The 24,405-nt window shown below is 38.5% G+C and overlaps 1 protein-coding gene across 1 annotated transcript in view; it reads left to right on the plus strand.

The window, feature by feature from the left end:
- The window catches only part of VWA8 (von Willebrand factor A domain containing 8), a gene marked incomplete at both ends in the record, with an annotated part of 383,297 nt that overhangs the window by 252,348 nt on the left and 106,544 nt on the right, over window positions 1-24,405 (plus strand). The window contains 5 exons of the mRNA XM_080688771.1: window positions 392-517; window positions 1,964-2,073; window positions 3,779-3,933; window positions 8,805-9,000; window positions 17,473-17,554. Of these exons, the coding sequence (XP_080544897.1) occupies window positions 392-517; window positions 1,964-2,073; window positions 3,779-3,933; window positions 8,805-9,000; window positions 17,473-17,554 (669 nt within the window). The remainder of the gene's footprint in view (window positions 1-391; window positions 518-1,963; window positions 2,074-3,778; window positions 3,934-8,804; window positions 9,001-17,472; window positions 17,555-24,405) is intronic.

Consider the following 24,405-nt stretch of genomic DNA (forward strand, 5'->3'; position numbering starts at 1 on the left):
TTGCAATGGGGATCCTTATTTTGTTGTTTTCTTTTTTAATTACACTTGTTTAGTATAAAACAAATGCAACCAAATTGTAGATGTTTAGCATAAAAGTAACTCTTCCCATATTGTATGACATTGAGAAACAGACATAAAAGAAAGTGTTCATAACTCCGTAACACAGCTGCTACTGATATGACGTCTATCATGTTTCATAATTCTCATATATACCCTGATACATTTTGGAATTTTATACATCTGTTTTCTCAAGTAACATTTTTCCATGGTATTACTTAGTCTCAAAACATTCCTTTTTAGGGTTGCATAGTAAATCATGAAATGATTATGCATCATTACTGGACCATTCTCACCATTTCCTTTCAGACGTTATTTTCTTCTCCTTTTTCAGGAACAGGTTGACGGTGCTGGATGTTTTAGAAGGGCGAGCTCACACCATCTCACTTCCCATCAACCTCGAGGCAGTTTTCCTTGTAGCAGAAGACAAATGGCTTCTGGTGGAAAGCAAAACAAATCAGTGAGTGAATCTCTTTTGTATAGGATCTTGTGGGGTGTGCTTTAGTTCAGACTCATTTATCAATTATCCAAAACCCTGCCTGTTCAGTCTTCCTTGTATTTATCTTTTAAGAACTTCTGTGTTTGGCAGCATCTCTATAGATGAGAGTTATAAGGGGAGAGAGGGAGCAGATCATAATAAATTAAATGTCACTTCTTAGAGTTTGACGTTGACATGAGTGATAAAAAAGCGACTTTTACATATGATCCCTATTTATTTGGGACTTTTTCTGATAACATATTGAGAATTCACTCTGTTCTTGCCAAATGGTAGATACTTCAAAGTAGATGTTCAGTCGATCATCCCTTCTAAGAGCCACAGTCTGCATAGCAGAGCTTTTCCTTTTTGGCATGTCACTGAATCCACACCTTGGAAGTTTCTTCTTTTCATCTTCTCTGCTCTAATTAGGACTTATTTATGTTTCTGTTCCCTCCCTTCACTAGACTCTCCCCGTACTTGGAAGGCTGAGATAGGAGGATTGCAGATTTGTGGCTAGCTTCAGCAACTTAGCAAAACCCTGGGTTCAATCTCCAGTAACTACAAAAATAAATGAATAAATAGGTAGATCCAGGGAGTTAGGGTATAGCGGACTTCTGTCCCTTAGCTGATCACAAGCCAGAAGTCATGCTCTCACTTACTGCCTGATCAGTGAGTCATACTAAGAGAGGGTGCCATGATAATAAGGGCGTGCCCCCCGGAGAATTGCTTTTCTTTTTTTGGAATGAACCTTTCTTATATAGGAAATGTTATGTTTAGGGTTTGCATTTTTTTAACCTTCTAAGGTTATATTTCATAACTTGTGGCAGAGGACTAATTTACAAAAATATTTGTTTCAGACCACTTTTTGTTTTTAATGTATTATTATTGGTGCATTTTAATTCTATATTATAATGAGGTCCAGAGTGATAGAAGCACACATATACACAGCAGTTGGTGTGTCTTCCCCGGGATCCCACTGCATTTCCTGGGCCTGTTATTGCGATTTGGGTTGATAGTTTTGTATATGTGCATGGCATTATCTTAACTGTTTATCAGATCTCTTACACACACACACACACACACACACACACACACACCCCTCTTTCCCTTTATTCCCTCCCACTATTTTGCTGGAATTCCTTATTTATCTCAAGTGCCTTTGTGTCCCATATTCTCTTTAGCACATGTGAGAGGAAACATCCAGCCCTTGTTTGCGCTCACTGCAATGTCACTTGGTATTACTGTCACAACAGTGTTGAAGTTATTGTGAATGCATGATAAAATGATGAAACCACAGATTATACTCAACTATTTTAGAAATGGTTTGGGGAAGGAAACAACCTCTAATTTTTCTTGGTTTCCCCGGATGATTTTTAGAAAAAAAAAAAAAAACTTTCCACTTACTTTAGATATCTTGTTTGTTGACAGAAAATATCTTTTAACTAAGCCCACACCCATTGAATCAGAAGACAGTGGAGTTTGCCAGCTGTACGTGTTGAAAGAGGAGCTGCCTAGCTCAGGGTTTGGAGTTACACAAGGTAAATACGATGTTCCCTGTGTTTATGGCTGTGCAGGTGGATGCTTCTACACAGACTCGTATCTAAATTCTTCAAGGAACAGAAACATCAGCCTATATGATGTTTATAACAGAAGAAAAACCTTAGTCATTACACTAGAAGCAGGAAGCAAGAATCTACCACTTTTCAAAGACTCAGTCGTGTGTGTGTGTGTGTGTGTGTGTGTGTGTGTGTGTGTGTGTGTGTTAGTGGGTATTGAACTCAGAGACATTCTACCTCTGAGCTACATTTCCCAGCCCTACTTTATTTATTTATTTATTTATTTATTTATTTATTTATTTATTGTAGTACTGGGAATGGAACTCACGGGCCTTCTACCTCCGGGCTACACTCCCAGACCTATTTTTTATTTTATTTGGAAACAGGGTCTCTTAAACCAGCCAAGGCTGGCTTCGAACCTGCGCGATCCTCCTGTCTCAGCCTCCCAAGCGCGGGGATTACAAGCGTGTGCCACCACACCCAGCTCTCCCAGCCCTATTTTATATTTTATTTTGAAACAAGGACTCACTAAGTTGCTAAGAGTCTTACTACTTGCTGAGGCTGGCTGCTATCCTGTGATCCGCCTGTCTCTGCTTCCCAAGTTGATTACAGACATGTACCACCATACCCACCTGGAAGTTCATTCTTTTAAGATCTTTCCATGAAATTTTTTAACTAACAAATCATAATTCTTACTTAACATTTAAATTCCAAGTTTAATGTAGAATATGCTATCAAAATTTATTCTTTTCTTCTTCTTCTTCTTCTTCTTCTTCTTCTTCTTCTTTTTTTTTTTTTTTTTTTTTTTTTTTGTGTGTGTGTGTGTGGTACTGGGGATTGAACCCAGGGGCATTCTACCTCCAAGCTACAACCCATACCTATTTTTTATGGAAACATGTTTTGATTGATTTATTGATTGATTGATTGATTGAAGCCCTATTTTATTTTTATTTTGAAGCAGAGTCTCATTAGGTTAGGGAGAGTCTCACTACTTGCTGAGGCTGTCTTTGAACCTGTGATCCTCCTGTCTCAGCCTCCAAGTACTAGGATTTCAGGCATATACCGCCACGCCTGGTTCAAGTTTTCTTTTCAGTTCATCACAATTCAGGGAAGCAAATAGTATATATGAAAAAAAAAATCTAAAATGTGCCATTGCCAACACTGTGTTGGGTCTGTTTTGTATCTTTTCTTAAGGGAGCTATTACTGATAATATTTATTGCTAATAAAATTGTGAATTCCATAAATACTTGGAATCACTTTTTTTTTTTTTTTTTTTTTTTTTTTTTTTTGGTGGTGGTACTGGGATTCCTGGAAGCCCTTCTACCTCCGGACTACACTCCCAGACCTATTTTTACATTTTTATTTGGAAACAGGGTCTCCTAAGCCAGCACGCGGGGCTGGCTTTGAACCTGCGTGACCCTCCTATCTCTGCCTCCCAAGCCTCCCAAGCGCGGGGATTACAAGCGTGCACCACCACACCCGGCTGGAATCACTTTAGAAAGATGCTTTGATTTCAGAAACAGAGTTTTCTCAGACAAAACTCATGAATGTACTTTTAAGCATTTTCTCTTGTTTACCTTGTTCTTTCCAGAAATGTTTGTGTTGTTAAAAATGAAATTTTACAAAAACTAATTCCTGGAACATTATAGGGGCATGTGATGTCTAATGTGTGTCTGGTACTTTCAGAAGCAGAAGTCAGCATACCTCACAAAATTTCAAGTGATCAACTTTCATCTGAAAATCTAAGTTCAGCTGTGGGACAAAAGATTGCCTCTCCTAACCGAATTCTTTCGGATCAAAACAGTTACGCTACCATCGTGGTTGGCTTCCCAGATCTCATGGTGAGCATCAGCTTCTTCAGTTATTGAATATGTTCTTCTTGTCCTCCGTTTGACCTATAATCTGCAAGCCTGTTGGAAGGGGAATAACTTTCTGGTAAACATTTTAAGTCAAATCTGCATTTGAAATCAGTCCACTTAAGAATATATTCTACCTATATAGTTTCATTATCTTTTTTATTTCTTTTTTTATTTTTATTTTTTAAACTTTTTATTGGTGCATTGTAGTCATACATCTTAATGGGGTACAAGATGGTAGAGGCACACATGTCCATATCATTCATTTAGCCCTTCCCCAGTTCCCACCCCACTCCCTCCCCCTTCCCTCTTTCTCATGTTTGAGTGATTGACTTTGATATGTTTGTGAGTGTACATCATGTACATTAGGGAATTGAAGAGTAATGCAATGATCTAGTTTGGTAAGGGGAAATAAGTATTCTCCCTATGTGGAAGTTCCTGTAACACAGTTAATGCGTAGCCTACTGAAGGTGACTTTTATCATATTATCTTAACGCGTGCTCATGGGCTCTGCCAAGAGGAACAGTTTGAGAAGAATAAAGTAGCATGTCTTCTCGAATTTTTAAAATTTATTGGGGTGTCATTAGTTTAGATTAAAATTTTCAGCACTCAAACACTGATTCACTTTCCATTTGGTTTCACTCTGATTAATCACTTTCCATTTAGTTTCACTCTGATCATATCATTGGAACATCTAGCTGATACTGTAATGGATAATGGTTTCAACTTATTTTTCTTTTAAGTGGGTCCTTCTTTTGTTACCTACTGTTACCTCTAAAGGAGAGGCTATTTGTAATTGACTTCAGGTGAAACTGAGTACCATCTTCTCCTGATGGAAATGTGGGGAAATGATATAAAAGGTTATTTCAGTACAAGATGCCATCTAATAACCCCAGATGTAACTCCACGTGCTTATTAAACATTTAATTTTAATAATTTCCTTTGTAGCTTTTAGATAGGATAATAGAATCATTTAAAGATAAAAATATGGACTCTACTTAATAATACAGCAATCTCATATGCCTCAGAATTTTGATGTAATTAATGAATGGTGAGCAATTTGGGAGATAAAACATTTGAAATCCAAAACCCAACAGATAATATATGGCTTAGGACTTTGCCATATGCCTTCCTAATTATCAAGGAAAAAAAAAAAAAACATTGGCTATCATATTATATAACTCAAAATTGTTGTTGGGATACAGTGTCTATAGCAACACTGATCAAATGGAAGAGATGTGTTTATTATGCTTTCTACAATGCTTGCTGCTATGCTATGAGTAGAAAATGTTGAAGTTTTTTGTTAAAGTGGAACTATGTAGAAAAAGATTGACTTTATCACTTTTTTCTGATTGAAGATATTAGTACAGAAATATAATGCTACTATAAAAGGTTATAAAATAAAAACTAAATATAAGACACTGTATTAACACTGTGGAAATCTTTGATAGCCTGTAAGATTACTGATCTTATTAGATTAAAATCTAAATTCATTTTATAAATGTTATAATTTACCCATTTATAATATAGAACGCATCACCAATGAATATCAATTAAATGAAAGATTAGAGTTAGCTAGGGAGCCTTTTTACATTTTATGATAGCAATCATATTTTTAGGCCCAGTAGCACTGTGCTGTTCTAAGCCCTTTCATATGTAATAGTTAATTTCTAAAATAATTCTATAAATCTTTACAGATAAAGAAACAGAATCAGGGAGAGTTTATATTCCCCCAGACCACAATATTATAAGTAAGGGTCCTGGGACTTGGGCTCAAGTGTGACTAATCTTGTAACTCATAACTTGTCTACTGTATCATACTGCCTTCTGCTTTTATGTGAATTTCTTTGTCTTATTCATAAAACTACCAATAAAGGGGTATGTCACCCCTTATTAACCTTTTAAAGCAATTAATTATTAGAGGCAACAAATTATTATAGACATATAACTTTATTAACCTAATATTAATAGATATACAAGCCTATAGCAAATGTTATCCTCAGTTGTATAGAAAAAAGTAATAAATGTATTCATCCTATTACCAAAAATAAGAAAAGGATACCTACTATCACCACTTCTACTAAACATGACAGTACATAAAATAATAATTGGTAAATTGGACTTCCTCAAAATTTAAAACTTCAGCTCTATAAAAGACACCATTAATCCAGGCATGGTGGTATACGCTTGCAATTCCAGTACTTGGAGGCTGAGACAGGAAGATCGCAGGTTCGTGACCAATCTCAGCAACTTCTAAGGCCCTCTGCAACTTAATGAGATCCTGTTTCAAAATAAAGAATAAACTAGATCTGTGGATATATTGGAGGTAGAATGCACTAGAGTTCAATCTTCAGTACCACACACACAAAAAAAAGACACCATTGAGAAAATAAAGAAGCCTGGTGTGGTGGCGCATGCTTTTGGCGGAGACAGGAGGATCGCTCAGTTTTGAAGCCAGCCTCGCTGGTTTAAGAGACCCTGTTTCCAAATTTAAAATAATAATAATAATAATAATATATATATATATATATATATTAGGTCTGGGAGTGTAGCTCAGAGGTAGAAGGGTTTCCAGGAACCCCAGTACCACAAAAATCAAAGGAAAGGAAAGGGAAGAAGGAAGGAAGGAAAGAAAGAAAAATAAATAAATAAAGAAGCTGGGTATAGTGGTGTACCCTTGTAATCCCAGCATTTGGGAAGCTGAGACAGGAGGACTGCAGTTTGTGGATAGCCTCAGCTACTTAGTGAGGCCATTTGCAACTAGTGAGACCTGTTTCAAAATAAAGAATAAAAAAATAGGGCTGGGGGTGTTGCTCAGAGGTAGAATGCCTGTGGGTTCCATCCCCAGTACCGCAAAGGGAAGGGGGGAGAAAGGAGGGAGGGAGGGAGGAAGAGAGAGAGAGAGAGAGAGAGAGAGAGAGAGAGAGAGAGAGAGAGCGCGCAAATGAAAGAGAGTGATAATCCACAGGCTGAAAAAATATTTGCAAACTTCATACTTAATGAAGAACTTGTATCTCTAATATATAAGGTTCTTAAAACTTAACAGTAAGAAAATAGCTTTTAAAATGGGAAAATTGTAAGCCAGTATGAGGTGTGAAAAATCAGAGCCTCGACAGGGTGAGAAGGACATCAGAGATAGGGAAGAGCAGCCACTGTGATAGGCATCAAGTCTGAGCAGGATGGAGTCAAGGTCCCTGTCTAGGAGCAGCCTGGTGAGACCCGGGAGCCCCGGGTAAGATGAGAGGCTCTCCATGCATGAGTCTACTGGGTGTGGGCGACTGGGATGAAGCTAGACAGGCAGAGCATCTGCCCAGAAAACAAGGTTAGTGGTAGGGATTGGAGATGGTCACATATCATGAGGTTGGGGAAGAAATTAAATATAGTAAGGATAATTCAGTATGTTAAGCACAATCAAGTAATACATTAAAGATACTGAAAACAGGTTCCTGACTTTTTTGGAGAAGGCAATTACAGATACTCAAAGGAAGAAACCTAGAGTGAACCTTGGAATTGTTGGGTTGGAACTGAAAATACTCTGTGAAATCATAGTTTTCAATTTATTTAAGTAAATACAGCAGAAAAATCAATGGCAAGTGTGAAAATATAGGCAAAAAAACCTTGAAAAATACAGATCCAAAGAGGATATAAAAATATCAGTAAGAACATGAATAGACTTTGACATCATTGGTCATTAGTGAAATGCAGACTGAAACCCTGGTAAGATAATAAATAGCACCTACCAAGCACTAACAAGGATGCAGAGTGGGCACAGTTCTTTTTTCTTTTTTTTTTTTTTTTTTTTTTTTTTTTGGTGGTACTGGGGTTCCTGGAAGCCCTTCTACCTCTGGGCTACACTCCCAGACCTATATTATACGTTTTTATTTTTGGAAACAGGGTCTCTTAAGCCAGCGTGGCTAGCTTCAAACCTGCAATATCCTCCTGTCTCTGCCTCCCAAGCGCGGGGATTACAAGCATGGGTCACCACGCCCAGCAAGGTCACAGTTCCTTTAATCATTTTATCAAAGGACCAACAATAACCAAGCCATCTCTGGAAAAAAAAATCAAAGGCTTTTTACCTTCTCCATTTTAAGGCTGCCTATAAAGCTGCAGTAACTGTGACCATGTAGATTCGGCCTATGGGTAGAAAAATATACAATCAAACAGAAAACAGTATCTAGAACCAGATGCATGTGTGTATGGAACTGTATTTTTATGATAACTTTGCAGATCAGTGGGCAAGGATTAGTGGTATTTGGACAATTATCTGTCAGTATAAGATGAGAATAAACATAGGTCCTTGTCTCACACCATTCAAAAAATTTAATTCCTTATGTGTTAAAGGCTTAAGTATGAAAGATAGCACCTTAGACCTTTTAAAGAAAATGTAGGGAAACATGGCTTATTGTCTTGGAAAAGATAAATGTATATGGTAAAATTTTAAAGGGAAAATGTAGCACACACACAAAAAAAAAAAATTCCAGAAGAATTAAACCCAGGGAAGCTAGAGACTGGCAAGGGTTACTCCAACAGCTTCAAACAGCAATTATGTTTTCTTCAAATACTGGATACATAGGTGTTCATTATTTTTAACTAATTGTACTATTATATGCCCTCTTTTTAACTGTATTTTATTTCAAAATTAAAATTTTAACTTGTATGGTTTAGTTGTCTGGAAATTATGATTCTTGGTGAAGCAAGCATCACCTATATCACATTCAAAAAGGTTGAGGAATCATGCGTTTTCCTATACTCATGAAATGTAAGTTCACCAACTGGTATCAGCTTACACGACTGCATTATAAAAGTTCTAGTACATGTATTTTAATCTCTCTCTCTCTTTTCTTTCTTTTTTTTAGTCACCTAGTGAAGTTTATTCTTGGAAAAGGCCATCATCTTTGCACAAACCAAATATCACTGATACAGCATTTTATGGACAAAAGAAGAAAAAGGAGACCCTGAAACAGAAAAACTGTGTGACCCTTTTAGATACTAATCAGATAGTCAGGATTTTGCCCCCAGGAGAAGTCCCTCTAAAAGACATCTACCCAAAAGGTAAGAACTTTCCAATTCCTAAATTACCAAGGTAGTTAAAGGTAGCTTGCTTTTGGTAGGGAGTATTTCGTTTATTGTTATCATTCATATTTTAAAATATGGATTGTTTTCACATTTCAGAAGTTTCTTATAAAAGGAACTATGTGGGTTTGGGGGTTTTGTGGAGTATTTTGTTTTTATGTGTGTGTTTTGAGGTGTCAGGGATTGAGCCCAGGGGTGCTTTACTACTGAGCTACAACCCTAGCCCATTTTCTTATATTTTGAGACAGAGTCTTGCTATGTTTCCCATGCTGGCCTTGAACTTGTGATCCTCCTGCTTCAGCCTCTCAAGTAGCTGGGATTACAGGTGTGTGCCACCATACTCATCAAGCTATGTGTATTCTGAAAGTTTCCATTTATCTTCACACAATGCATGCTTGTAGGCACTGCTGTTAGCTCACCTGCATGGGCGTTATAATCTGAACAGTAACTTCACCTAGAACATGTTTTTCAAAAGCCATTAAAAATGATTAGGATAAGCCAGGTGCAGTGGTGCATACCTGTAATCCCAGTCACTCAGGAGGCTGAGGCAGAAGGATTGCAAGTTCGAGACCAGCCAGGGAAACTTACTGTGTCTTAAAAAACAAAAAGGGAGCCAGGCGTGGTAGTACACACTTGTAATCCCAGTATTCGGGAGGCTGAGACCAGAGGATCATGGTTCGTGGACAGCCTCAGCTACTTAGTGAGACCCTCTGCAACTTAGTAAGACCCTGTTTCCACATAAAGAGTAAAATATGGGGCCGGGCATGGTAGCGCACGCTTGTAATCCCCACGCTTGGGAGGCGGAGACAGGAGGATCTCGCAGGTTCGAAGCCAGCTGCGCTGGCGTAAGAGACCCTGTTTCAAAAATATAAAATAGGTCTGGGAGTGTAGCCCAGAGGTAGAAGGGCTTCCAGGAACCCCAGTACCACCAAAAAAAAAAAAAAAAAAAGAAGAATAAAAAATAGGGCAGGTAGTGTTGCTTGGAGGTCAAGTATCCCTGGGTTCCATTCTCAGACCCACAAAAAAGGGGGCGGGGATGTAGCTCAGTGGTAGAGTCCCCCTGTGTTTAATTCTCAGTACTGCAAAAAAAGAAGAGAAAAGAATAGCTTATTAGAAATAGAAACACCTGAACCCAAAAGCCACAGACTTAAGATGCAGTGATTCAGCCATCAACCCTCTCCATAGCATCTTGTCATTATTAGTGTGTAACAAATCCAAATGCAGAGCTGATTTTATACTTCTTGTATAAAATCACTTAAACTTCAGAATCCCATCCTATTGTTCACTTGCTCTTTCGTTTATACGTGGGGAAATTCTGACAGTTAAATAAAATAACTGGCCCAGGATTACCCACCAGTGGCCAGCAGAGCCCAGATCTATACTAACATCTCCCAATCCCAAATTTAGAACTATTCTTACTGAGCTACACAGACATGCATCATAGTAGATAATTATTTTTAAAATTTTGAACATGGACTCATTGACTATTATTAATTGTATCAAGGTGGTAGTGATGTCTTAAACTGTATATATATACATTCTATTGCGGTGGCCTGCAACAAATGCTAAGTGTATTATAGTAATCTACTGATAGGTCTTAAAAGTCCTGGTTAAATGATAATTTTTTAGAAATTTTTTCTTCCATACTGAAATTCTTTAAAAATGAAACTCATTCATTAAACTGTTTTCTACAGTAGAAGAGGCAGCTGAATAAATCAACAGTTTCAGTCCAGTATAATAAGTGCTATGATAGGAACAATGACAAGGGGCTACATAAAAACAAAGGAAAAGCTGACAACTCAGACTAGTGATGATAAGTTGTCTCTTAAAAGATGCATTTAGAATTAATCAAATGAAGAAACTGTTCCAGAAAACGGGAGCCTCATGTGAAAGGTACAGGATGTTGGCAGAGCATTCAAGGAATTACACAACGTGGAATACCAGAGTTTAGTGTTCCTTCATCTACCCAGAACCCAGAGCTCACCTCCATACTTCTCCCTCAGACTCCACATCCAACCCATCGTCAGTCACCTATGATCACCCTTGTCCTTTGGATGTAACCACACTGACATGTCTTGTTCTATTGCCAACATCTGTCCAAAGCACCACCCCTAGAGTAATGACCTCTTCACTCTTTTCTTTTCTTTTTTTTTTTTTTTTTTTTTTTTGGTGGTACTGGGGTTCCTGGAAACCCTTCTACCTCCGGGCTACACTCCCAGACCTATTTTTATACCTTTTATTTGGAAACAGGGTCTCTTAAGCCAGTGCTGCTGGCTTCGAACCTGTGCCATCCTCCTGTCTCCGCCTCCCAAGCGCGGGGATTACAAGCGTGCGCCACCACGCCTGGCTCTCTTCACTCTTTTCTTCTTCCCTTCTTTTCCTACCTAATCTCCACACATCAGATGGAACGATATTTTTTTCTTTTTTTTTTGCGGGTCTGAGGATGGAATCCAGGGGCATTCAACCTCCAAGCTACACCCCCGCCCTATTCTTTATTCTTTATTTTGAAACAGGGTCTCACTAAGTTGCAGAGGGCCTCACTAAGTAGCTGAGGCTGTCCACGAACCGTGATCCTCCAGTCTCAGCCTCCCACCATGCCCGGCTGGAATGATTTTTTTTTTTTTTTTTTTTTTGTGATACTAGGGTTCCTGGAAACCCTTCTACTTCCGGGCTGGGAATGAATAATTTTTTTTTAATTTAATTTAGAAACAGCATCTCTTAAGCCAGCGAGGCTGTCTTTCGAACCAGCGCGATCCTCCTGTCTCCGCCTCCCAAGCACGGGAATTCCAAGTATGCCCCACTATGCCCGGCTGGAATGATATTTTTGACATATGCATTTGCTCTTGGTAATTTCAGTTCATGTACAGAAAAATTTACCCTTTCTATTGTATAATTCTGTGAGTCTGACAAATACAAATAGCTGTGTGGCTACCATCACAATTGACATAGAAGAGTTCCCTCACCCCCAAAATCCACCCATGTCATTTGTGGTCAGCCCCTCCACCTACTCCCAATCCATCCCTGACCTGAACACTTCTGTTCTTGTAGATTTGCATTTACCAGAATATCATTCATGGAATCACTAAGGACCAGTATGTGATCTTTTGAGTCTTGATTCTTTTACTTAGTATAATATATTTGAGAATCATTTATGTTGTGTGTACCAGTAGATTTTTTCTTTTTGTTTCCAAGTGGTAGTCTACCATATGCATGTACCACACTTTGCCTATCCATTCACAAGTTACTAGATATTCTGATTGTTTCCAGTTTTTGGTTAGTAAGGCCACTGTGAATATTTGTGCATAGATTTTTATGGTTATTTTGGCATTTTGCTTCAGTTGGGTACTTAGGAATGGCATTTTTGCATCTTTTTTTTTTTTTTTTTTTTTTTTTTTTTTTTTTTTGCGGGTCTGGAGATGGAACCCAGGGGCATTCTACCTCCGAGCTACACCCACTGCCCTATATTTGATTCTTTATTTTGAAACCGGGTCTCACTGAGTTGCAGAGGACCTCACTAAGTAGCTGAGGCTGTCTGCGAACTGTGATCCTCCAGGTCTCAGCCTCCCAAATGCTGGGATTACAAGCGTGAGCCACCACGCCCGGCTAGCATTTTTGCATCTTATAATAAAATTTCCAAACTATTTTCCAAAGTGGAAATACCATTTGCCTTTCTGTCAGCATGAGTGAAACATCCAGTTGCTTTGCATTCTTGCCTATACTTGTTTTTGTCTGTTTTTTTTACCTTTTAATAGATGCATAGTGATATTCTGAGTTTAATTCATATGTTCCCTAGGACTAAATGATGCTGAGCACTTTTTCATATGTATCACCCTTAGTGACATGTATCTTTACATCTATTGCCCTTTTTTTTTGTGGTACTAGGGATGGAACTCAGGGAAATTCTACCTCCGAAATACACCCCCAGTCTTATTTTTTAGTCTATTTATGTATGTATATATATGTATGTATGTATTTATCTGGTGGTACTGGGGTTCCTGGAAGCCCTTCTACATCCGGGCTACACTCCCAGACCTATTATATATATATATATATATATATATATATATATATATATATGTATATATATATATATATATTTTTTTTTTTTTTTTGAAACAGGGTCTCCTAAGCCAGCGCGCGGCTGGCTTCGAACCTGCGCGATCCTCCTGTCTCTGCCTCCCAAGCGCGGGGATTACAAGCATGCGCCCCCACGCCCGGGTAGTCTTTTTATTTTTTGAAACAGGGTCTCACTGAGTTGCGAAGGGTCTCACTAAGTAGTCGAGGCTGTCAGTGAACCACGATCCTCCAGTCTCTGCCTCCCAAATGCTGGGATTACAAGCGTACATCACCACGCCCAGCTCATTTGCCCATTTTTAATTGGGTCATTTTTTTCTCATTAATGATTTTTGAGTGTTCTTTATATATTCTGTATACAACTCCTGTGTCAGATAAGTACTTTCAAACAATCTTTCTCTCTCTCTCTCTCTCTCTCTCTCTCTCTCTCTCTCTCTCTCTCTGTTGTTGTTGTTGTTGTTGTTGTGTGTGTGTGTGTGTATATGTGTGTATATGTGTGTGTGTGGTACTGGGGATTGAACTCCTGGGGTGTTTTACCTCTGAGGTACACCTGCAGCCCTATTTTATTTTTATTTTGAAACAGGATCTCACTAAGTTGCAAAAGGCCTTGGTAAATTGCTGAAGATTTTATATGTGCACCACCATGTTCAGCTCATTTTCTCCTGATTTGATGAAGGGCAAATCTGATTTCTTCCAAAAGTTTTATAATTTTAGATTTTACATTTATATTTATGGTTCATTCTGAGTTAATTCTTTCAAAAATGGTGCAAGAGATAAACACAAATGACCAGAGTCAGCGCCTGGCATGGTGGTGCTCGCTTGTAATCCCCACTCTTGGGAGGCTGAGACAGGAGGATCACACAGGTTCGAAGCCAGCCTCTCTGGCTTAAGAGACCCTGTTTCCAAATAAAAATATAAAAAATAGGTGTCTAGAAGTGTATCCCAGAGGTAGAAGGGTTTCCAGGAACCCCAGTACCACAAATAAATAAATAAATAAATAAATAAATAAATAAATAAATAAATAACCAGAGTCTGGGCTGGGAAAGAGGATGTGATGTAGAAGAGCTCAAGGAGAGTTTGTTCAAGGAGAGTCTTCGTCATCATCACACTGAGAAGGCTACTTTTATTTTCACTGCTTTCATGCACATTTAGTTTCTTCCTAGTTCTGTGCCATTGCAAATAGTGGCACCATGAATATTTAAGTCACTTACTCCCTGTGTGTATGTTGAGAGTCTATGTTGGGGGGAAGTCGCTCTAGGGATGGAATTACTTAAGTGTTTCTTCTAGCAGCATAAAGGAAATCACTGGAAAGCATCATAATGTAAAAATCCATAAATAAAGGTTTGTTATGGCACACATCTCTCTCGTAAGCACAGACAGAAGTGTATTAAACCTAGTTGTTAACAGGTACTCATCAAATCACATTTCTAGAAGAAGTAAATTTTTTAATATAATTTCATCTTCCCTTGAAAAACTTCTTGGTTGTTTTGCCTAGCAGTTGTTATACCTCCTCCCAACCTTGGCACTGCACACATCCTGTCCCCAGTGTTCACGGGAACTATGCGATAAACACTTCCCTTTAATGGTTAGTGGACTAATCCCTAAATGCAGTTTATACCTATCTTCAAAATCCACCTGGATTATAAGTGTAATGGAAATGTGCTGAGCCTCCATCCTCTTTACAGCAGGGAAACATTTAAAATGGATGGATAAGGACTTGGCTAAGCTTGGAGCAAAACCTGGCCACAGTTTTCACTTCCTTAATTCAGTCATATATTCTGTTCAAGGATAGCCATAAGGCTCCTTTTAAAAATACTTTTGTCTTCTGAGCTAATTTATTTTTAGATCAGTAAACATTAATTTTGATTACTTCTAAGTGCTTACTGCTACTAACACCAGTACTGCCTTGCTTAATATTTCCCCAAAGTGCTTCGTAGCCAAAGATTCCCTTTCCTGACACCTTAAAGTATTTTTAATGCCAGGAGTAAAATTCTTGCTTTCTCCTTCTTGAAATAGCAGGCACAGCCATTATTACTTTTTCTCACTCTCTGTGCTGTGGAATTAATTTACACAGTGAAAGAAAATAAAAATGTAAAAGAATATATTTTAAAATAAATTGGCTTACATCGCTTTCACAGTTGATCTAATGTGCACACTGATGGCAGTAGTTCAACTATTTTTTTTAAGCCTTTAAATGGTAAGCCATAATGGTTAAGTTGGTTGGCTAGGCAGCTCTCGTCATCTCAACATCTTCAAAAACTGGTCACTTTTGGCAAAAAGCCCTGTTCTACAAATAATTCAAACTACTTCAGCTAGGTTCTAAGAGCAGGGATTGTCAAAATGATATATGTTGTAAAACTTTATCCAAGATTGCCCTTATTTCCTAGGCAGTACAATACAAATGGCGCGTGACTTATAATGAGCCTGTAAATTTTATACAAACAACCATCTGGGGACAGTCAGTACAACTGGGTGGTCAGATTACATAGTAACTCTCTTCTCTTACCCTTCCTTTCTCTGCACATTCCTTTCCCTTCCTCCAGAACCTTTGCCTACTGGGACTTCTCTTGCCTATGCCTGCATGGGCAGAGAAGAAGAGAGGGAGGGAAAGGGGGAGGGAAGAAGGGAGAGAGATAGAGAGAGAGATAGAGAGAGAGAGAGAGAGAGAGAGAGAGAGAGAGAGAGAGAGAGAGGTGCTGAGCATGGTGGCATTATAATCTCAGTTTGGGGGAGGCTGAGACAGGAGGACCAGTGACTTGAGGGCAGTCTCAACAAATTAGTGAGCCTCAGTTCTTAGTGAGCTCTTGTTTCAAATTAAAAAAAAAAAAGAGTTGGGGATGTAACTCAGTGGTAGAATGCTCCCAGAGTTGAATCCAGACAAAGAAAGGAAGGATCAAGGGAGGAAGATGAGAACAAGAGAAAGAAAATGAAGGTTCCCCCTTATGCTGTGAGCTCCTCAAAGGCAACATCCCTTTCTTCTCTGTATCCCCAGTGCCTCAGATGATGTCTGTAATAAAGACGATTAGGTAGAGAGATAGAGGCAAAAATCTTTATATAGTTTTGGTGTAGGTAAACTTTGTTTTGTTTTTAAGATATATTAGAGGTCAAGGTTTTATAAAATGGGACTGTTTTACAAATAGCTGTTGCCTGAGGGCCAGCCCAGGTGGGAGTCATGTGGCACAGTAGACAACGCATAGGATTTAGAACTGAGAGGCCTGGGTTTGAAACCTGTCTTCATTACTCTCCACTGAGTTGCCTGGAGTCAGGCACTTTATTGCATTACCTCTGTAAGCCTCAGCTCCCTCATTGCTCAAACAGGAGCCATGAGTCTTTGTTGTCATCGGGATTAAAAGCACTGTCCACGATGACTAAACAGGGTTCCTGACAGCAGTGGCAGCTCTTGCTTTGAGGGTGATGGTAGTCCTTGGGGATGTGAAATAGAAGTCCTGAAACCCTGGAATTTTCTGTAAACCACCTCCAGAATCAGGGTTAGAGGCTCTGGCCCCATATCTCTTTGTCTTTTTACTCCCAGATTTTTATATTCTTCCTGATCTGAAGCCCCTGGCCCTCTGTCCTGTCCCCCCTTCACCATCCCTGTCTGGCAGAGCCGTAATAGCAGATGCTACACACTAAGCTACTAGTGAGGTGCTTTGCGTTTATGCATTTTGTCAACTCCTCAAATAGTGCTTATGAGACCTAGATGTTATTGTCAACCCCATTTTACCAAAGAGGAAAGCCAGCCTCAGAGAGGTAAGTAATTGACCAACATGACATAGCTAGGAAATATCACAGCCAAGACTGTACAGTAAATTAGTCAGATTGCCAAGTGGGTGATGGAGAGCTTGTTGTGACTTCCTAAGAAGGGAACTAGAGCAGTGATGCATGCCTATAATCCCAGTTTAAGAAGCTGAGGCAGGAGGATCACAAGTTTGAGGTCAATGTGAACCATTTAGCAAGACCTGTTTCAAAATTTAAAATGGGGCTAGGGATGCCGCTCAATAGCAGAGCATCCCTGGGTGTAATCAATACTGAGGAGGACGGAAACAATCAAATGAAGAAATATTTTCAAATAATCCATAAGAACTAAAGCATTGAACCATTTTGGGGCGCTATTGAAAAAAATAGGTGATTTTCTGATAGTAAAGAATCAGAGCCTAATCCACTTCTGTTGAACAGTCTGTGTTTCACTAAGGGAAACATAATTTTCAAAGTCTAGCCACAAGAGCTTGACTTGACCAGTACCTTGTCAGGTAGGTCCCAGAGTCCTCTCTGAGGCTACTGATAAACGCATTACATCTGTAGCAGCATGCAGACAGCCCTGGGGTCCTACTTCAAGCAGTCAATTAAGATTGGGCTCATGTCATGGTTTGTTTGCAGATGTTACCCCCCCACAGTCAGCTGGTTATGTAGAAGTCACTGACCTTCAATCAAAGAAACTCCGGTACATCCCTGTTCCCAGGTAATCCATTTCACCTTTGTTTTTAGCTTAATATGTCACAAAAATGAGTACTTACCAAGCATTCTGAATTAATGTGTGTGTTTTGCTTCTATAAATGGTAAGCTCTACCCTTCCCTCTGTTACAGTTGGTTTATATCTTATTGTTCTTATGCATGCTTCACTGTCATTTTTATTTTCATCTTAAAAATAAAAATATTCAAATATTTTTGAATGTTTTATATAAGTATAAATCTATCAGCTTTCTGGCCTTCACTCTCTTTTGTTTGATCTGTTCTAATGCTAAGTTTTTTTGAACCTGAAATAGCATTGTTAGTATTGCAGTTATTTTAATACGTATTAACTTTATATATTAGTTTTCTGAAGTAAATGTATTCAAAATGTCAGAGGAATTTAAATAGCTTTTGCTTAATACTGTTTCTAAATATGTCACTGTGCATCTGTAGTTATCAAGGCCGTATAGTAGCCAAAGGATTCCCAGACATTGCAAAAGGAACTGATTACCACCCACTGCGTTTATTATCAAAGCAAAGCCTTTAAACTAGACTCCAGATGCAAAAGCAAAACCAATAATGCTTGTCTCTGCCCTTGAGGCACAAGGTATCCTCATCTGTAGCCCGTCCTTCCCGGATGCCTCACTGCCCGTCTCCCTCTCTCAAGCTCAGCCCATACCTGCTTTGATCTACTTACCCTAATTTTTCCATTTTACCTTTTTTGGTCCCCGCAGGCCAAAAGCTCCTGTTGAACTTTGTTGTATCTTCCTAAGAAGGGAAATGAAATTCAAATGATGAAATATTTCAGATCAAATCTCTCTCCTCCACTTTGATCTAGATTAAGATCATATCCCTCCTCTCATATGCTTTCTCACATTCGACTGAGCCCTCCAAACACAGGGGTAAAGCCTTGCCCCAGATCTCAGGTGGAGGCGCCTGGAGAGCCTGCCAAGATCAGAGGAAGGCTGGAGACTGAAACCTGCCAGTCACCTCAGCATCACCAGGCTACCTTTCTTTCCTCTTCTCCAACCCCCAGAAGTTGACAGCACCCCTCAGTATGACAGAACAAAATGCCTCAGCAATAATGGGTACATTTCTGAGAGCCCCTTCATCAGATTCAAAAAACATGTGAAATGAAATCATGACTCAAATAGATTTACTTGTTCCAACAAATATAAGTATGACTTCTTGGAATATGTTGATGTGTTGTTGGCTTACTAACAAGTGGCCTTAAGTCATCTGAAGAAATTCCTTATTCCATCTCAGTTGTGTGCTCATTAAATAGGCAATTTGTTCAAGTGACAAAATCAAAGAACACCTTTTTAAAATTATTTCTAGAGCATTGATCATTTTTTCCAATACTCCTCTCGGTTTCCCCCTCGGGGGCTTTTTGCTTCATTGATTTTTGTTGTTCTGTGTGAGCTCCATGTTCTACCTGCCACGAGAACTCCTGGGAGAGCAGCTGTGTGCATGTGTGCAGCCAGGCGGCAGCTGGGTGCCATGATCCATCCATCCAGAGTGGCGCTCTCCAGTGGAAATATAATACAGGCCCTCGTGTAGTTTTATATTTCTCATAGTCACATTAAAAATCTAAAAGAAACACTTGAAATTAACCTTAATAATGTATTTTATTTAGCCCAATATATATCATTTTGACATATATTCTTTATAAATTTTGGTGTGTGGGGTAGAAACATATACATAATTATTTCCTATGTATATAGGATTTTAGGGTTTTTTGCCTTTGATAGTTGCTTAAATTTTCCATTTGATGGCTAACTTCAAATAATATAAAATATAATAAAAATATAATGTAATTGCAGAGCCAAATGAACTTATTGCTTTTGTCCTCATGTTTCATTATGTCTTCAGGTTTTTGTACGATGTTTTTGCATTTATGACATTTATGTTTTTGCCTAGTCCTCCTATGTGGACATATGTAAATCTAGGCTTCATTCTACTATAATATTGTATGTTCATTTAAAACTTAATTATTATGTCAGAGGAAAACATGTGTTTTTTTTTATTTTTTATTGGTGTGTTATATTCATACATCATACTGGGGTAAAAAACTTGTGTGTACATACATGTACACATCACTGATTTAACCCCTACCCAATTCCACCCCATTCCCTCCCCATCCGTCCTTCCCTTGCTTGGCTTAGTGGTTGACTTCAATATGTTTAAGTACATTGTGTGTTTTAGAGATTTTCCTCTTCCCCCCTCCTTTCTCCTCCTTTAGGTTGCCTTGTTTGTTCCTCTATAGGATCTCCTTTTTCATCTAAAGTTCCTCCTATGACCCATTTCTCCCTAACTCTCACATATTAGGGAAAGCATCTGATTTCTTATTTTTTGTGACTGACTAATCTCACTTAGCATAATGTCCTCCAGTTCCATCCATTTCCCTGAAAATGATGTAATTGAGTTTCTTTTAATGGCTGAGTAAAATTCTATTGTGTACATATCCCACAGTTTTGTAATCCATTCATCTGTTGATGGACATCTTGGCTGGTTCCATACATTGGCTATAGTGAATTGTGCAGCTATGAACATAGATACACATGCATTAGTTTGGTAGTTTGTTTTCCTTTCTTTTGGGTAGATACCCAGAAGTGGTATTGCTGGATCAAATGGTAGATTTGTTCCCATTCTTCTGAGGATTCTCCATACTGTTTTCCAAAGTGGTTGCACTAATTTGCAATCCCACCAACAATGTCTTAGAGTTCCCACTTCTCCACATCCTCGCCAGCATCTGTTGTTGTTTGTGTTTTGAATGATTGCCATTCTAGTTGGGGTTAGGTGAAATCTCAGGGTAGTTTTGATTTGCAACTCTCTGATTGCCAGTGATGTTGAGCATTTTTTCATGCGTTTATTGGCCATTTGAATTTCTTCTTTTGTGAAGTGTCTATTTAGTTCATTTGCCCATTTTGTTATTGGATGCTTTGTTTTCTTAGTTTTGAGTTTCTTGAGTTCTCTGTATATTCTAGATATTAGTCCTCTATCAGTGGTGTAGGTGGCAAAAATCTTCTCCCATTCTGTTGGCTCTCGATTGAGGTTCTTGATAGTTTCCTTTGCTGAACAGAAGCTCTTCAGTTTCATGCAATCCCATGTATTGATTCACCTTTTAATTTGTTGTGCCTTTGGGGTCTTGTTGAGAAAGTGTTTATCTGTGCCTATGTGTTGCAGTGTTGGACCTATGCCCTCTTCAAGGAGCTTCAAGGTCTCTGGTTTGATTTCCAAGTCTTTGATCCATCTTGAATTGACTTTTGTACAGGGTGAGAAGGTGGGATTAATTTCCAATTTTCTGCATATAGTTAAACAGTTTTGCCAACACCATTTGTTGAACAGGCTATCTTTTCTCCAGTGTATGTTTTTGGCCCCTTTGTCAAAAATCAATTGGCTGAAAGTGTATGGACTTGTTTCTGGGTCTTCCATTCTGCTCCATTGGTCTATGTATCTGTTTTTATGCCAGTACCATGCTGTTTTTATAACAGTGGCTTTGTAGTATAGTTTAAAGTCAGGTATTGTGATTCCTCCTGCATGGTTTTTGTTGCTGAGAACTACCTTGGCTATTCTGGGCTTTTTGTTATTCCTGATAAATTTAAGGACTGATTTTTCTATGTCTGTGAGGAATGATCTTGGTAGTTTAATGGGCATTGCATTAAATCTGTAGATCACTTTTGGAAGGATGGCCATTCTAATGATATTTATTCTGCCAATCCATGAACATGGAAGTTCCTTCCATCTTCTAAGATCTTCGATTTCTTTTTTCAGTGTTTTATAATTTTCTTTGTAGAGATCTTTTACCTCCTTGGTCAATTTTATTCCTAAGTATTTTATTTTTTTTGTAGGAGATCCTGAGTGTCTGTGTTTTCTGAATTTCTTTTTCAGTGGATTTATGGTTAGTGTACAGGAAAGCTTCTGATTCTTTAAGATTGATTTTTGTTTTTGTTTTTTGTTTTTTTGTTTTTTGTTTGTTTTGTTTTGTTTCTTTGTTTGTTTTTTGGTGGTACTGGGGTTCCTGGAAGGCCTTCTACCTCCGGGCTACACTCCCAGACCTATTTTTATATTTTTTATTTGGAAACAGGGTCTCCTAAGCCCGCATGCGGCTGGCTTCAAACCTGCGTGATCCTCCTGTCTCTGCCTCCCAAGCGCGGGGATTACAAGCATGCGCCACCACGCCCGGCTTAAGATTGATTTTGGATCCAGATACTTTGCTGAATTTGTTGATCAGTTCTATAAGCCTTTTGGTTGAGTTTGTTGGGTTTTCTAAATATAGTATCATGTCGTCTGCAAATAGTGAAAGTTTGAGTTCTTTGAAAACATGTATTTTGAAAAAGAGTGAAAAGAGGTTTTACATCTGATGTGCAAATTGTAGTAAATATATAATGTCTTCAGTTCTTCCTTTCTTGTTATTATGAAAGAAATTTTACCTCTAAGTTAAAGATTTTGCAGTAAAGAAGGGCAACCAGGAGATAGTGCTCAAAAGGTTCACACAGCTTAAGTGTTCTCAGCAGAAATTCAAACATCACGATCTCACATGAGTAAATTTTATTACTCCTTAATATCTCTTTATTTCCTCATCTCTAAGTACTAATCCTTTTCCTAAAGAAAATATTTTTGAGAGAGCACCATGAAATAAAGCCTATATCCTAGCAAATGTTACTTTGGTTGAGTTCTTCCAGAGGTGCTGTACAGTAGTTCTGAAACACATGGCCCTGTCCTCTTGCTCCTCCTCCTCCATTAGACATTTCCTAAGACGTCTGCCTTCAAGAGTACTGCACTTTACTGTGTGACCATAGCAACGAAGGCAGACTCTCACTTTATTTTTTAGCATGATAATTTAATATATAAAGATTCTAATATATAAAGATACTGTGGTTTTTCCCAATCTACATTAATAGTTTATTATGTTTTTTAATTGGGTCAAATAATCCTTTTGTGTTATTTATTTCATACAGAAAATATTAGGTGCATTTAAAAGTAAAAACTGGTCCTTGGAATTTATCATTTATGTCATTTGTATAGTAAACATTTGTACAGTAAACACTACATTCAGAAAAAAATATACAGTTGACACTGATAAAAGTTGCATTACTAGAAATATATGCATAATTTATAATATATTTCAGAAATATATGAGTGTGAAATATATAAGAAAAGAAACATATCTATTCCTTGTTATAGATTTATTTGTTTCTATCAGAAAAGGCAAAAATGAAGTGTAAATGGAGTTGAAATGTATAAACAAGACATTGATTACAGCACTGACATGAGACAGCCGAGGAGTGAGTCCTGGTGCAGGAGTGGGAGGCCTGAGCTAGATTAGTGTTCCTTTCTTCCTAGCAGGGAATTGTTAATGTCATCTGGTGTCCACAAATACAGGAAAATGTAAATAACCAATAGGTTACTGTATATCTTTGTCCTTTACAATGGATAGGTTAGTATCTTATCTCTTAATGTACTTACTGTTCTGGCTTAGTTTAGGCTGCCATAACCCATAGCCTGGGTGGCTTAAAAGACCAACATTTGCTTCTCACAGTCTGAAAGCTGGGAAAGTCAAGGCCAAGGTGCCAGCCACTCTGGTTCTGCCGAGGGCTCTCTTACAGACGGCTGCCTTCTTGCTGCATCCTAGCATGGTGCAGGAGAGGACACAACTGGGGAGAGACAGCGCAAACCCTCGGGGCTCTTCCTGTAGGAACAATCCCATCATGGGATTTCTACCCTCACATCCTCACCTCAGCCTAATTAACCTCCCAAAGGCCTCCCTCCTGACACCATCACAGTGCAGGTTGGGTCTCACTGTGATGAGCATGTTTAAAGTTTAGTGAACCCAAGCCGGGTGTGGTGGCGCACGCTTGTAATCCCAGCATTCGGGAGGCTGAGACCAGAGGATCGCAGTTCACGGACAGCCTCAGCTACTTAGTGAAGCCCTCTGCAACTTAGTGAGACCCTGTTTCAAAATAAAGAATAAAAAAATAGGGCAAGGGGTGTAGCTTGGAGGTCGAATGCTTCTGGGTTCCATCCCCAGACCTGCAAAAAAAAAAGTTTAGTGAACCCAAATCATTTGCTCAATTAGTAATTGAATTAGCTTCGTTACTATAATAGACTATCAATAGGTAATATGTTGTGGATAATTATAAAAATATCTTCCTTAAAAATATAAAAAGATATAGTGCACCAACTCAATCTGTTCAAAAAAATTGTAATCCTGCCTTTCTTAGGCGAAAATTTCACTGAAGACAGAAATAGCGACAGGCCTTTGGATAGACATATTGGCAGAGTTGAGTAAAATGCTGCATTTCCTTAATGCTTGATTTAAAATGAGATAAAAAGCAAGAGTATATCAGCATGTTTTTAAAAGTTATCAGATTTCTACTACTAAAATATTAGCTTGAAAGCATGTTCCCAATGAATTCAGGTATTATTATGGGACAGCACAAAGGTGCACACACACCAATGGCTCACATCAAAATCAAAATGTAAATCTGAGAAACACTTGCTCCCCCTCTGTGCATTTCCTTCTGCCCCTCTGCTGCCAGCCAGATGAACAAATCTAATACACACTGCCCAGAGGTATAACAACTCCATGCCCAAGATGCACCTTTCTTAACAATTATAACAAAAAGGTATTTACAAGTTGGCTAATTCACTAAGCTCTACTTATTACCGTACACTGTCACTTTGGGGCATCTATGAAGTTAAGGTGTTAGGACATAAATAGGAACTTTGTGTACAATGAGCACAAGTATTTACCAAAAATGCACACAGAAACTTATGGTAAAATTTATCGAAAATACTCTTGTAGCTTTGGGATTTTTAATTCAATATTGATGTGTGGAAAAGCACAGTACATACTAT

This window comes from Muscardinus avellanarius, assembly GCF_963383645.1.
Source record: "Muscardinus avellanarius genome assembly, chromosome: 2".
In the NCBI taxonomy this organism is placed as follows: Eukaryota; Metazoa; Chordata; class Mammalia; order Rodentia; family Gliridae; genus Muscardinus; species Muscardinus avellanarius.